General features: G+C 42.4%; 1 protein-coding gene across 1 annotated transcript; it reads right to left on the bottom strand.

Moving 5' to 3' along the window:
- Positions 1-2,006: 2,006 nt before the first annotated feature.
- On the bottom strand, positions 2,007-15,033 carry LOC137596967 (A disintegrin and metalloproteinase with thrombospondin motifs 8-like). Its single transcript, XM_068317813.1, has 9 exons — positions 14,044-15,033; positions 12,714-12,953; positions 8,467-8,599; positions 8,220-8,387; positions 7,184-7,476; positions 6,009-6,195; positions 4,217-4,389; positions 3,720-3,895; positions 2,007-3,225 (listed from the first exon to the last, which is right to left on the bottom strand). Exons 1-9 carry the CDS (start codon positions 14,764-14,766, stop codon positions 2,481-2,483), a joined length of 2,838 nt encoding a protein of 945 aa, XP_068173914.1. The 5' UTR covers positions 14,767-15,033; the 3' UTR covers positions 2,007-2,480.
- Between the last annotated feature and the right edge of the window lie 81 nt (positions 15,034-15,114).

Genomic DNA, 15,114 nt, shown 5'->3' with positions numbered 1-15,114 from the left:
CATCGTGGCACAGAAAATTAAATATTTCATGTCCTTTTAAATCTAAATTAAAACATAAATGAGCAACTACTCAAAATTTAGTCTCATAGGGTCTACCATTAGCCTAAGAAACAATTAGGCCTGTTGAAGACTTCTTTTTTTTCATGATACAAAAACAAAACAAGACATCCTCCCTCTGTTTTATTGACAAATCACACCCTATATATATATGTACTATGTATGTATAAATAAGTAAATCCTTAAATAATTTTATGTGTGTGTATGTATGTGTGTTTGTTTTTCTTTGATTGATGTCACAGTTTTAACTTTACATACCACAAACATACAATGAAGTGATCTCAATGCTTTTCAGTTTCTTCAAAAAAAAAAAATTACGAGTCACAGTGTGAATTAATAATATAAAGCTCAACAGCAATGGAAGTAGTTTTACGTCTCCCAAATCCAGTTATGGTTGAAAATAATTAAAATGTGATATTTGTTGTCTGGTCATTGAAGCTTTACTTTTAAGCTCTGTAGAACCACTTAAAATAATTCTGTCACTCTTGACTGTCAATTTCAGAGGGCTCTTGAAAACATGGAAATCACTTGTTGGTGTTTATGGGTCACTACGGGTGGTAAGAAACATCTTTTGGGGCTCTATTGTTGAAAACCTACTGTAGTCTCCTTAAGAAATCAAGTTTACACAGCAAATAACGGAAAAAGATTCTTTCATGTTTTCATATATGGACAGCTGGTGAAATGTTGCACAGACCTTTAGTTTATCTTGGAGGACCAGTCAATCAAAAGAGATACTGCCTTTTTGACATAATTGTGTTTATTTGACCATTTTTAGAGAGCATAATCTCAAAGACAGCAGCATCTGCCACGTAAATAACAAGATACAAATTTTACAAAAATAAATAGCTTATGAAGAAAGCTGTAATAATAAAATAGTATGTATGGTCCTTCACTGAAGGGATATAGACCAGATGCTCCATCTCGTTGGTTTTAAAACATACTGAAAATTAACAACAGGAATGAAGAAAACAAATATACATACACTAGTCTGAAAACAGCTGTGGGAGTTTGTACATGATTAATTCACAATAAGTCTGAAAATTAATGTGTTTTATATACGTGATAGATAGTATGCTTACCACTTAATAATATCACCTCTAAAGAAACGATTGTTGCAGATTGTTTGAACCACTGTTCCTCTGGTTACATTATAATAATAATATTAACAATATCAATACTAATACACCTGGGAGAAAGATAAAACCAGACTACTGGGAAGAGGAACTCTGTCGTGAGTTTTCTGGCCATTGTCTGGACTAATTCTTTTAACACACTAAGACCAAATTCTCGCCCTTTCTGTAATTCTGCACATGTTATCAGCATTGAAGCAATCTGTCATGATGTTTACTCTAATGGCCAGAAGTATTAGATTAAAAATCACTGAATGCTTTCCCATGAGTCAGAAATACTGATTTTCATAATAAAAATCACATGTTCAATACAAAAAACAGGAGCGCCTTAGAAAATAAAATCCCAATGCATCAGTCTTTAGCTGTCTCAACAGGCAAATGGCTCAAAGCTTTACAGGGGTTTATTTCTGTGGAAGACAACAGGAGGTATATTTACACTGTGCTGGTGTTTGACAGCAGGGTTCACTGCTGTAGCCCAACCTCAGACGACAGCTAACTGGAAAAGACAAGACTTCAGATCATTAGCTTCTTTTTAATGTTGGACTAGAAGACGTCTTTTTTGTGGAGAAAACACACAGCACCTTCATCTAGCTTCTATACATGTTGTGACATGTACATCCTGAGGTAGATTTCCACTGTTTCAAATATCTTAATAGTGGTTGTCAATGTCAATGAAAGGTACGTCACTGGCAAAGCCCTGGATGTGACTTGATGCTACCAGTTTGTAACTTGGACAGATTATAAAGCAATGGGTTCCTTGGCCTGGACCACCCCCTAGACTCCCCACCCCACACATCCCCACCCCCAATCCCACCCCCACTGCTTCTCAATAGACAACTGAAAAAGACTAAATAATGTGGTAAATAATGTAATGCTACTGAATCACAACTGTTACACACACACACAGGCAAACAGTAACATTGACAGATTGGATATAGTTGTTTGTGTCCTTTTGCAGTGGTCTTTTGGAAATTTACTCATTGTTGGACATTGTGTCAGTTTCTTTCTTATTATGACCGTTTTGTTGACCTCTTTTGGTAAAATTTATCTGTTTTCATTTGTGTCTCATTGTTGTCACTTTGAAGTCTTTGGGTTTGTCTTGTGCATTGCCTGTCATCACTTTGAGTCTTTTGGTGGTCGTTTTGTTGCTTTGTTACAAATTATTTGTCGTTTTTTGTGTGTGTGCTTGTCGACCACCGGAGACATCAGAACTGCATACATTGAGTAATCTATCATGTTGATGAGTGCAGTGGGACTGAAAAAGAAATTTCCCCTTGGGACTCCTAGGAGCTCTCATAAGCACTCCTTGTTGATGCATTCTGTGGAGACTGGATCAGGGATTTTCTTTGGATCGCATCTCTCTGGATCAACTGTCATCCCGGTGTAGTCTATGCAGAAGACGCTTCGGTGGCGTTCTCCCCGACCACAAGTTCGTGAACATGTCGACCACGGTCCCATCTGCCATATGGGGCATGGCAGGTCCCCACAAGCCTTGATGTCTAAAGGCTTCAGGTCTTTGTCGCACAGGCTGGAGAAGAAGCCTGCACTATCTCGGCATTCCACATTTCTCCTAGACCAGCCAGAACCACAGCTCTTGGAGCATTCAGACCATTCCCCCAGGACCCAATCAGGCATACCGAATGGCTGAATGACATGTAAAGATGGTGATAAACCCTTCTTCTCTTTTGATTTGTTAAAGGTCACATCTCTTGGGATAAAAAAAGTATATTTGACCTTGGGAGGGTTGACATCTCCTGCTGTTGCCAGTATCTGAATGATGATGGCCTCCTTCAGCTGCCTGTAGCTCTGGATCCTCTCCAGCGTGGTGGAGGAGCCGCTGTACTTCAGCACAGCCCCCAGCACAGGAATGTCCTGCTCCACCGTGGAAACAGAGAAGTTACCATTGAGGATGTAGCTGCCACTCTCCCGCTTTATAGCCAAGTAGTTTCCATCATGTTTGATCCCTCTGTTGCTCCGCTGTTTGATGTCAATGTTTGTGGCTCCAACAGGAATCGTGACGATATCACTGTATCCATAGCTGGTGGACAAGAAAAGATCTGAATTTTTACATGGGTCACTTATCAGTTTTTTTCCCATATAGGTTTAGAGGCTGAATAAATGTGAAGCATAGAGTCAGAGCTGAGATGTGATTAATGAAGGTCATAGGAGACAGGGGAAGGCAGCTAGCTTTGGTCTGATCAACGGTTAAAGAATCTGCCCACCTGCTCCTTGCGTCAATACAACACAACATTTACAACTATTTTTTTCCCACATTATGGCTTGAATCTCAACAACATGTGTCTACTAAATCTACAAATACAATGAAAAACTAAAGGGCAAAGATTCCTTAAAAAATAGCTGCTGTCATTCGATGCTATACTGTATATAGAGGTTCAAATATTTCCATGAACTAGTCTGACTGGTGATTTGTAGCATAGCATAGCAAAGCATAGTGTAGCATAGCACAGTAAGTCAACAACACCCGCCATGAAAATGCCTGCAACTGTTAATGCCTTTAATCAGCACGCTTACGTTGCCTTGTTGTAGGAGCCTGTAATCTTCCTACAGGTGAGACCACTCCCTCCACACTCGCCACACTTATCCACCTTCTTGTTGGATCCAATCACCTGGTCACAGCCTGCCTTCACACACTGGCCTTGCACACACACTGATGTGGTATCAGGGCCGCAGGGAGTGCCATCAATCACCTGCAAGGACACGAGTATCTTTATCAATATGTCACAGATTAAATGTAAAAACTTCCCTTCACTGAAACGGTGTTTGGACTAGATAAGAGGTTAGAATACACAGTGCTTTCTGTAGTCCAGTATAACTATTCATTGTTTCATTGGGTTAATATTTTGACAATTTACCTCATACTAGTTCCCAATCAGTCCCCTTGAAAGTCTTATCAGGTTCCATGATTAACCTCATAGTGAGAGATGAAGCTCTCCAGGAACCGATGCTCTAAATGTCTGCAGAGTGTGAGTCGGTGATCTTAGAATCAGAGCAGCAATGGGACTCCTTACCTTCGGCTCAAACACCTTGAACTCACTGCTGCCTTTGGCTCTGCAGAACAGCTTACATCGGTCTCTGGGAGAAACACCGGCGTACTTCGGGATCCACTGCTTCATGTTCCCGTTGTAGTCCAGGTAGCTGAGGCTGTTGTACTTCTCACACTGCTCCTCTCTGAAACTCTTCCCTGACGGAAAAACACTGAGGTCAACAGGAAGCCCCTCCAGCATAGGGACCGGTCAATATATAATAATATCAATAGAATCTGCAGGGTGACTGCCATTAAAGTGTCTGATAGTCAAGACAGGACATGACATGACATTGACATTAATCTATCCATCCATCCGTTTCCTTGTTTCTTCTGTTTTTTTGGGTCATGGGGGTTGCTATACCGGTACCACATGAAAGACAAACAACCACTGATGCCTACAGTCAATTATGATCGATTCGTATAAACTGCGTTTTTTTGGTGGTGAGAGGAAGTTGGAGAACTTGGAGAGAACGCACGCAGACAATATAACATACACACTCTGCGCAGAAAGGACTTGAACCTGGAACCTTCTGGCTGTGAGGTGAGAGCGTTACCCACTGCGCCATAGTCTTGCCTGACATTTATAATTACCCATCTAAGTAAAGAAAAATTTTTCAATAAACTCTCTGACACAACCTTTTATCCACTTGTACTTGTTAGCATTAACTTTTCTGTCTATTCTGTGAACTGAATGTGTTTTAGTGTCTGAGAATGATTAAGATGAAGATGAGTCAGGTAGGTCACCAGCAGATGGAGTTAGTCCTGTACCTATCGCCTTAGGACACACACTGTATGCTATTCTGGAAAATAATGATATAATCATATAAAAATATCACATCAAGGAAGATGAACTACAGTTCATTTTCCTCACATCAAGGAAAATGAACTGTAGTTCATCTTCATACTTAATTACATCCTGCGAAGCAGTGATGTAATTGTCAGCGTTCATGTGTTCGTCCGTCCACCAAATATCTTCAGAACTGTTACAGATAAAAATATGAAAAAGCACATTACTCGGGCAGCAAAGGGGATGAAGATGAGATGATGACCGTGACCTTGAGGAAAATTAGGTCAAGATCAAATTTCAACTCTTGTACATTTTTTTGTACATATTTCAGGAACCAGACAAGATAGAAAGAGGAAACAAAAGGCATTATATTCAAGGAGGCAAGGCGATAAAAATTAGACCTCAACCTTGACCTTGAAAAACAAGGTCAAATTTTCACCTTTTATACCTTGTACTGCCTGTGTTGTACTACCTGTTGTATTGCCTGAGTTGTACTGCCTGTTGTACTGCATGAGTTGTACTGCCTGTTTACCGTGGGTCAGAAAGGACTGCAATTTCATCTGTGCTGTATGTTGTGTATATATGGTACACTTGACAATAAAGCTAACTGACTTTTTAGGTACACTTCTCTGAAACCAGATGAGATATAATCACAAAACAAGGAGCAACATCTTCTGGAAGCCAGAGGCACAGAAATTGTGACGATGACCTTCACCTTTGGAAAAATGTGAATTCTGGGGTGTCGTGGGATGTTGCAGTCTGACTGCCTTGTTTTTATTTTTTGTTTATCTTCCTGCCTTCTGCTTTGTGGTTGTGTTGGAAAATCTTCTGGGGGGGGGGGGGGGTTCTGTCTCTTTCTGTGTTTGAGTTTAAATTAATGAAACCTTTGAGACTTTTTCTGAATTCTTAAAACATTCACGTATAACTGTGTTCCGAACGTGAACTTCTAACACAGAATCTATCAGGGTTGAGTTTTGTCTCCTCTCACCTCTATCACTGTCACAGGTCTGCGTGTTGCAGGACTGGTACTGAACCCGTTGTCCCTCGCAATACTTCCCTCCGTTCTGAGGTACTGGGTTGCTGCACTCCCTGTAGGAAAACTCCACCCCTCCTCCACATGTTCTGGAGCAGTGCTGCCACGGTCCCCACAAGCTCCAGCCTCCATCCACAGCAACCTGCGGTCAAACAGGCCAGAAGAAGGGAATGAGAAGTTTGAGTGGTTGGCCAGAGATCAGCACTAAAGGCAATCTGCTGCGAAAAGAAACCTCAGTCTGGTTTCTGGGCTTGAGGCTGCACAGCGTGTTAGCGCGCCGCAGCTTCAGGCTACGTCTGTGCTGAAGCCCGGCACACGCCTGCTGTCTGCCACTACCCGCACATGTCAATCACTACCAGAGAAACCAGCGTGCGTGTGTGTGTATGTGTGTGTGTGTGTGTGTGTGTGTGTGTGTGTGTGTGTGTGTGTGTGTGTGTGTGTGTGTGTGTGTGTTCCAGAAGCTTTATGAGTTTGGACCGGCTAACATCCTGGCTGCCAGTTCTGGGCTCAAGAACAGATGTGTGATCAGAACACAAGGAGAAGATATCAAGACGAGCCAAAAAAACACTGAGAAATATAAATGTTCTTTAAGGAAACATTAAAAGGCCTCAAACAGCAGATTTAAACTCACCACAAAACCACAGAGTGCTAATCCTGTGTTAGCCTGGAGTTTCACTCACATCTTCTACACAAAACAGACACACTTCAAACTTCCACTGATGAAAAGACAGACAGAAAGATAGACAGATATAGATTCACATATTTTCTGCTTATTTATGAGTGTGAAACTAGAACCATCTGTCACTCATCATTCTGCTGAGACACTCAGAGTCTTTGACTTTTACGACAATAAACTCGATTGGTCCATTCCAGGGAAAATGAGCCATATGTTTCAAAGGAAATGAGTCACCAGGAATTCTGGGCGCTTTGCAGCAGCATGCTGAGCAGCAGCACAAACATGCAACATGTCATGAGCGGTAAACTGGTAACTAGCGCACTGCTAATATTACATTAAGTCAGGGTTGTAGGATCAAAATTTCTGAGGATTCTAAACGAGAATCAGAACAACGGTTTAATCCTTCTCTTTTTTTTCTGACACAAGTTCTTACTTTAAAAACCAGCAGACGTACCAGTGGCTGCATCACTTCCTGGGTTGGCTTGCATGCTCCGTGGAGGCAGGTACCGTTGGGGCTACAGGGTGTCCCATCAGCCCAGGGCAAACTGCCGTTCTTGGTGGAGCACTGATGGGTGCCATCCTCCTGACACCAGAGCTGACTGCAAACATCACTAGCTGAGATGTTTGAGCACAGAACAAACTCCTCTCCAAAGATCTGCTGGCACTGCTGGTCCAGGCTGTACTTGGTGCCTGGCAGCTCTCTCGGTAAAGGCATGGTACTCTCTGGGACGTCCAGCAGGCAGTCCCCTGGGGTAACAATAGAAACAACACAGAATGAGACTCATTATGTTTTATGGAGAATACGGGCTGCGACATTTGTCTGAGGCATGACAACAGACAAAAGATATTTGGGTCAAGTTGTGTCCCGATAATAAAAATGGCTCTAGATGTAACTGATGCAATGTCTGTTCATCGGCAGCCTCCTGCTCTGAATCTGGGTAACTGACAGCTATTGTAAATCTGACCTTATTCAGTGTTCCTCTAATAATTCTTCCTAGCATTCAAAAAGCTCTTTGTCTGGTGTTGTCAGTGATGTCCGTACATTGGAATGAACATTCCTTTGCTGGATGACGTGTCCAACTGATAAAGAACATATATGGTCGATCCCAGCTGCTGCTTTTGGCTGCAGTGACGAAGAACAGGAAGAAGCTCACTTCATGACTCAGTGCAAGAGAAGGTTCACTCATTGGACACCGCGCATACAAACACTACAAGATGCACATGATGAGATGGGAAGGGGGACAGCAGAGGTGAGGCAAGGCAAAGAGAATAAATGGAAAGGGTATGGAGGTGAGGATGAGGAAAAAGAAAATGTGAGGATTAGATAAAGTATTACAGTCAAGACTTTAAGGGACAGGTTACAGGTATGAGCAGGACCCACAGCCGGAATCCAGAGGAATGTAATGGCCTCTGTAACAGAACCCCTGTTAGACAGACATCGGCTTTGGCACAGAACCACTCAGAACACATAACCCACACACATTTCGTACCATGACCCTTGTCAAAGAATTCAGTGATGTAGAGAGAGCTGCAGGGTGACCAAGGCGCCGTCTTATTCAGGCTGACGAACAGAGGAGCCATCAGGTAATGTCCCCCCAGGTCTCCAAATATCCTCTCACAGGTCTTGGAGTCATCGTGAGGCATACTCAACACATGACCTACACAGGCAGAGGACAGACACCGGTTCAGCTGATAGTAAAACACTTTACTGATGTCATTCTGAAAATGTGAGCTCACCAAGCTCATGAGCAGCTGTGAAGGCAGCTTGTAGCCCGTTGTCCTCAATCACTGAGCAGCTTCTCTTGGGATCACACATCGTCCCAACGTCGGCCACACCCAAAGTGCTGCAGCTGTTCTGTCCACAAATGTCCTAAAACCCAAGTACATAATCCACTTTATTCCCCCACCATATAGTGACAGATATGCCCTCTGACATTTAGAACTGTTACACTAAAATATCTCACATTTTTAATTTTTATTCCCAATCTCGATTAGAAACTCCTCACAAACTTTATGACATACCCAAAATCTTTAACTTTCTTTGGGGAATTCAAGCATAACATAAAGGTCATGACATATCCACAATGTGGTGACATCATTACAGTGGTGAGGACACGTCTACACAGGGACAGAAACATTTTACTGGTTCTCGTCAAGCAAACAGACATCTTTGAGCACCAACAATCTGCCAGTTATGGCCCCATTATTCTTAAAATTTAACAAAAGGTAGGAATTTCCTATATTTTACTTATTTTTAACTTAAACCACACATTTTAAAGTTCAGTAACTTAATAAGATCAGTGATATGATAAATGAGATTATGTAGAGGCTCTGTGTTTGGTCAGTAGACTTTCTGTCACCAGCAACATTAACTACAAACACATCATAAAATTAGTTATTTATCTACACGTAAATTGTGATGTCCATTTTTTTTCACTAAACTTCTGGATTGACTAATTCTAAGAAGTGCAAACTTTCCAAATTTGAAAAACAAGGAACGTGCTCCATGAGATTATCAAGGAAGGCCCTGTACATATTTTTGTAGCGCTCTATTTTCTTATGGGCTCATCTCATTGGTTAAATGTGAGACCTGCTGCTTTGGCATAAACAGCTTGGACAGCCTCCTCTAACCACTTGTCTTTGACCAAAGCAAGAAGAGACTCAATTTTTCTTGCAGTACAGAACGTCCGTGGCATTCTGCTGGGCAATATCAAAGACCGCAAAGATTTGTTCATATGTGTACAACATGAACACAAAATCCTGCATTTTTCTTACAAAACTTCTGGCATAGTCCAATGTCTCACTGTCCATTGACTTATCTTCAATGATGTTATCAATCAGTCTGCAGGAGGCCATCATAGTTGTTTGTGCTCTCTCTACATGACGCCAGATTCCATGAGTAGGAGCGTTTCTGAGCAACCATGACCAGCCTGCAGACTCCGGAAAAGATGTCCCCTTTGTGTGTTTGGAGATAAATGTGGCAAACCCAGAGAGTGATGTAAAATATATTCTGCACTCACACAAGCATGTAGCCCTTTGACAACACCACATTAAGTCTGTGTGCTTAGCAATGGACAAACGTCGCACTTGGGGTAATTGCATTCACTTTGGACTGCAAACCGTTGAAGGCTCACATTAAAACAGCAGCTCCATCATATGTCCGTGCCACAATTTCATCAGATAATTTAAAAAATGTCTGAGCAGTGATCACTGGTCACCAACCCCTAGGCTGCATACCGGTACCAGTCTGTGGGTCCATTGGTACTGGGCCAATTTCTTTTGGGAAATAAGCAGATTTTCTCCTCCACATCTGTCTACGAGTCACTCTTTAGACCTGTCAAGACGCTTGCCTCGGTCACATGACTACCTTCTTAAAGGGGCTGCTCCGGCTGCTAACACAGATTGTATTAGAACGTTGGCACGATGCTATGAAGACGCTGCTAATAAAGTTGCACACATATTGGATTCATATTTAGTACTATATTTACAAAAAAAAATGTTTTTATGCTAGTTCTATCATTTTATTTTGATGCCTTGAGCCTTGAGATGAAAGTGTTATAATACATTTGTAGGAATATATATATTTAAAAAAATAAAAATACATATTTGACCATTTAACTGTTGACATTTTAGGGGAAATTCAACTTCCCCTTGAGTCTAAGAGAAATCTGACAGATATACAGGAAATATACAACAGACATACAACAGACAAAACAGACATAAAACAGACAAAACAGAAAAACAACACATACACATGTGGTGGATCTATTTGATGTGCAACCATTAAGGACATTTCATTTAAATCTGAGTGGAACTACCAGCTGACACAGGGGACAAACTAATGGCATCATATTAAACACTGCAGTGAATATAGAAGGTGTGTGGGCGGCCCTGTCTGACTGTTAAACTAATCATGTGGGGTGGAAGACTGTCTATTTATGAGCAGCTGTTTTTAGTCTAGTTTTAAGAAATTAAAAAACATGTTGCTAGGTCTTTCCATCATAGAGCAAATAAATATTGTCAGCATGCAGATGTCCAGGGGAGGGGACGTGGAAAAGTGTGGTGCATCAGAGCTGTTGGAGGATGGAGACGGATGCAGCCGTGGCCTCACCTCAGCCTCCACAAAACCACAAGGCAGAACCGTCTGTGATATAAAACACATCTGGAGCTGCTGTTTGAAAGCAGCCCAAACTTGTTCCAAGTAGCATCCATCACTCTTCTACACACAGATGCTCGGAAATAATGCTGGGTGCATGGCATACAGCGCAACCCGCAGCACGCAAACCGACTTCAAAACAGCCGCTATCAGCAGTCACCGTCTCTTCCCACTGTGGAAACACCTTCAAGCTGTCTCGTACTACCGTCTCTAGGCCTGACTAGCGAATGGGCTCTAACGGTGTCAAGCGTGATTTGCAGCGGCACTAAAGTTAGCTCATCCACAAGGAGCCTTCCGCCCTCCGTTTCAAGGCATATCTCCGCAGAAATGGAAAAATAAACACAAACCAGGTTAGTGCGAAAGACGGTTTTCCCAACTGAACCCAGACTGTAAAATCCCACATGTTTAGTTCATCACTGCATCGACATGATGACATGAATCCTCACATCAGTGTAATTAGCGATAGCTAACAATGACTCTTTTTTTGTTGGAATACAGCAGAAACCTCAACTCTGAGGATTAGTCTATTTATTTCCTTTAAAACATCATCAGAGCACAACAAGTTTGCTCTCGTTGTAGGATACAACACGCCCATCTTGAGATTCCTTCATTTCCACAAAGCCCTAGAAAGGTTTCTTTTGGTAAATCTCACCTTGTTTCAACTGCACCAGAGCAAGGGGTCCTTTCAGCTCTGATACACACAAGAAACACAATTCACCCTAAAATGAATCACTGTTGTTCTAATGCATTTTGGTTTCAAGTCCTTTTTATTGTCTCTAAACCACTTTATGAACTACAGCTGAACTAAATTCTGCTGCGTTTAGTCACTCATTATGTGGGAGTTATTGTTTAGACAGTGGACCGTCAATTCTGACAAGCCACTCATATCATCTTTTGGTAATATCGTTTGCCTTGTTCTTGTCCGGCCCTGGACCACCAGGACCCTGATGTGTGTGTTTTAACACCACTGAACCACTGTTTTTGTCATTTTATCTTTATTCCATTTTTTCTTACTTAAAATTCCCAACACCTTGTACACTGTGAGTGAAGTTAAACTGGAGTTTCATGTTTCACGTGCACAAACTTGGCCGATGAAGTTGATTGCGATCGTGATGTGTATCTGTCTTTCTTACTGCCTTGCGAACACATAACTATTTAATGCGAAGAACCGCACTTCAAACATTTTAGTTGAAACAAATATAAAGAACTCTGAGATAACTTTTGCGTGAATGAAATTTAATATATTAACATTTAATGGTGAATTTAGTTGTTTTGGGGTTTTTTTGCTGACTTTGTATGTTTTATTTGAGCATTTCAAATTACGAACAGGCTTGAGTTATATAAAACGATAATTATAGTTTCCCGACAAAACATTGTAAACGTCCCTATTTCTGTTGATTCTGATACTCCTCATGAATTGAATTGTATTGATCCCAAGGATCAATACTTGTCCCTCTGATGTTTGAATTTTGCAGACCCCTATGAGATCACACTCTTCTTCTTGCACATGATTCTCTTGTCATCACATGACCTTAAAAATAGAATTTTATTATTTTGAACCAGAGAACATTTTCTTATTTATAAGAAACTTCCTGTTTGTGTTATCCACCCTGAAGGAACAAGGAATGTCGGTTGTCCTTAATTCAGCTTTGACAGAGGTGTTCTCCAATAGGGATGGTGAGTCGTGCAAGTGTTTATCGATTGGTCAAACACATGAGCCAATCAAACAGCTCCATTTCAGAGTTAACGTCAGCCCACGCTGTGACCAGATTTAATCTGGTTTTCCCAGACAGGTGTGTTTTATGTCAGGTGTGTGCCTCACACTCACCTCTCTGGTGAACAACATGGCCGTGTCGTAGTGCTCTGGGTGCCTCTGGCTGGGTGGGTTGAAGAACTGCTGCCAGGAGCAGAAGTTTCTTAACGCCACGCCGCCGTTGCTGGAGACTTCTGGTCCGACCTCCTCGTCCTCCACCACCAACATCTTCACCAACACCAAGTTTACGGAGTTCTTTATGCTGGGGTGTTTGTAGAGCTGGGCCACCATCGACATCAGGGTCAAAATGTAGTGCTGGGGGAGGAGAACAGATGGAGCATTTTAAAACCACAAGCTCTGAGGAAGGGGTTAAGTAACAGAACCTTCATCTACTGTGGTCTGCATGACATGCTTCTGCCTGCAATGCAGATACCATGTCTGCAGTGACATTTTTATACTTTAGATTTTACTTTAACAACCTTGCCTTATTTGAATGAGGTAAAGGAAAGATAAAAATTTCTGATTATTGCAAACAAATCTGCAGGGTTTTTTTTTTTGCTATTCTTTCACACAGGACAGTGAGTTCAATCAAAAACACTCACATGTAACTTGTACCTGAAAAGAAAATGATTTGCGGAACAGAAAAACAATATTTTCAATCTGTTTTTTTGTTTCCCACCGGGTCATGAATATGAAACCAGACATGTGTGGTGCGTAAAGAGCCGCCTCGACCTGGTTTGCTGTCCGGCCCCAGTCGGGTCTGGAGCCAAACGCTCAATGTGGGATGAGGCAGATGTTTTGGCAGCACAGCAGCTTGTTAAGTACAAACAGACAAGAATTTGGCTGATCCTTACTGACTGTCCTCCTTTTTTTAAATAAAAGCATGGCTTGGGTCAGCTCCAGCACACACAGGGATGATATGTTTGAGTAAAAAAAAACCCAAAAAACCCGCAGTTTACTTTTTATATTACTGTCATGAATGAAGTGTGAATATTTTGTGTGTTTTATGTGAGGCAGGGGCATAAAACGCTCAATTTAATGAATTTACGACACTGACAGAGGAGACTTATTGTGACTCTTCTCTTGAGTTCGGAGCTGCCAAATCCTGACCAAGTCCTGAGGAATGTGCTTCAGCATTGCTCGCGTTTCTGTTGCCTGACCTCTTTCTGAATGGGTGGAAAACAGGGAACCCGTCTACTTCCTCTCAGCTCTGCCACAGCCAAGACATGTTTTATGAAGTAGCACAGAAAAACAAATCCCTGCCACTATATGTCCACTAGGCTCTAATCACAGGTTGTGCGTAAAGACGGATGACGTCTTCATCTCCTCTGATAAATGATCTCTGAGATGTTAAGGTATCTATCATGGGTATGTACAGGAAAGAATTACCACAACGTTGTCTGACCTTTATTTCATCTCCATAGAAGTGGGTCATGGTGGAGTCTGCTACCACCAGCGTCTCTATGAAGCGCGGAGCGGAAACAAAGCGTCTCCGGCGAGGTTCCCTCTGCGCGTCACTCCGGTCGTGCGTAAAGCTTTCCTCATTCAACCCCTCCGGTCGGCTCTCCGCTGCCGCATGATCAAACAGGAGGGGAACACCGGGGGTCTTAGTGAATGTCCTCCTCTTGATGACATGCAGCTGCTGTGTGGGGTCTTGTCCCAGGCCCCCGCCAACTTTGGGCTCAATGAAATACTCTTTCCCCTCCGTTACGAAGGAGCCGAACATCCCAGAGCACAAACTGACAGAAACAACAGAGTTCTGATCTTGATCTACGTTCCCTGAGTAAAAGCAGCTTCTGAGTCGACCTTCACTCTCCTCCTCCTGGTTCATGAAAGTCTGGAGATCCGTGCGTAAAGCGCTGCGTAAAGCTCCAACATCTCTCGCTTTGACGCGCTGGATGGTGAAGGCGGGCGCCAGAAAGCTGGTGTCCGGGATGAGGCTGAGGGTCAAGTCCTGACCGAAGGCGCTCAGGATGAATCTCGGTGGGTCCTCGCTGCGTTTCCAGAAGCGGCCGCTGCTCCTTCCGTTTATCCGAACAGGTACAACATCTTCTGATTCGAACGGAGTGGAAAGAGCCGCGTTCACACCGCACAGCAGCAAAAACATCAAATTCAGAATGGAACACATCTCCTGTGATAAAAACAAAAGATTTTTTTTAAATCAGTTTATGTCCTTTATGTGTAATTAGTGTCTTTTCCAGTGGAGGGTGTCTCCTCTCTGATCTGGTCTTTTGTGATTGAAGGTGGTTTTCCGGTGCTCTAAAGTCTGTCTTGGTCAAAGCGTGTCTTGATGTTGCATTTCAGGCTCTCAGTTTCCGTTTCTAATCCCCTGAACGCGCTCGGTGTTGTTGCACCACTCAGCTGCACCGCTGCAGTCCAGACGCATCGGGGGTATTTATACGTCCCTCTCTCCTCTGGACACGAGGACGTTTATTTTTGATATCCTCGGTTGCTGGAAATTCTCCTCCCACTCTCA

Source organism: Antennarius striatus, chromosome 6 (assembly GCF_040054535.1).
Source record: "Antennarius striatus isolate MH-2024 chromosome 6, ASM4005453v1, whole genome shotgun sequence".
NCBI classification, from domain to species: domain Eukaryota; kingdom Metazoa; phylum Chordata; class Actinopteri; order Lophiiformes; family Antennariidae; genus Antennarius; species Antennarius striatus.
The sequence above is the reverse complement of the archived record's forward strand: the minus strand, read 5'-3'. Positions and strand labels throughout refer to the sequence as shown.

What these genes read in the sequence shown, in the direction of transcription:
- LOC137596967 (XM_068317813.1), bottom strand. Translation starts at nt 14,766, where the DNA reads ATGTGTTCCATTCTGAATTTGATGTTTTTGCTGCTGTGCGGTGTGAAC. An exon ending in ATTCTTTGACAAGGGTCATG is followed by an intron (nt 7,477 to 8,219) that starts GTACGAAATGTG and finishes TTGTTACCCCAG; the next exon opens with GGGACTGCCTGCTGGACGTC. An exon ending in AGGAAGTGATGCAGCCACTG is followed by an intron (nt 6,196 to 7,183) that starts GTACGTCTGCTG and finishes GTTTGACCGCAG; the next exon opens with GTTGCTGTGGATGGAGGCTG.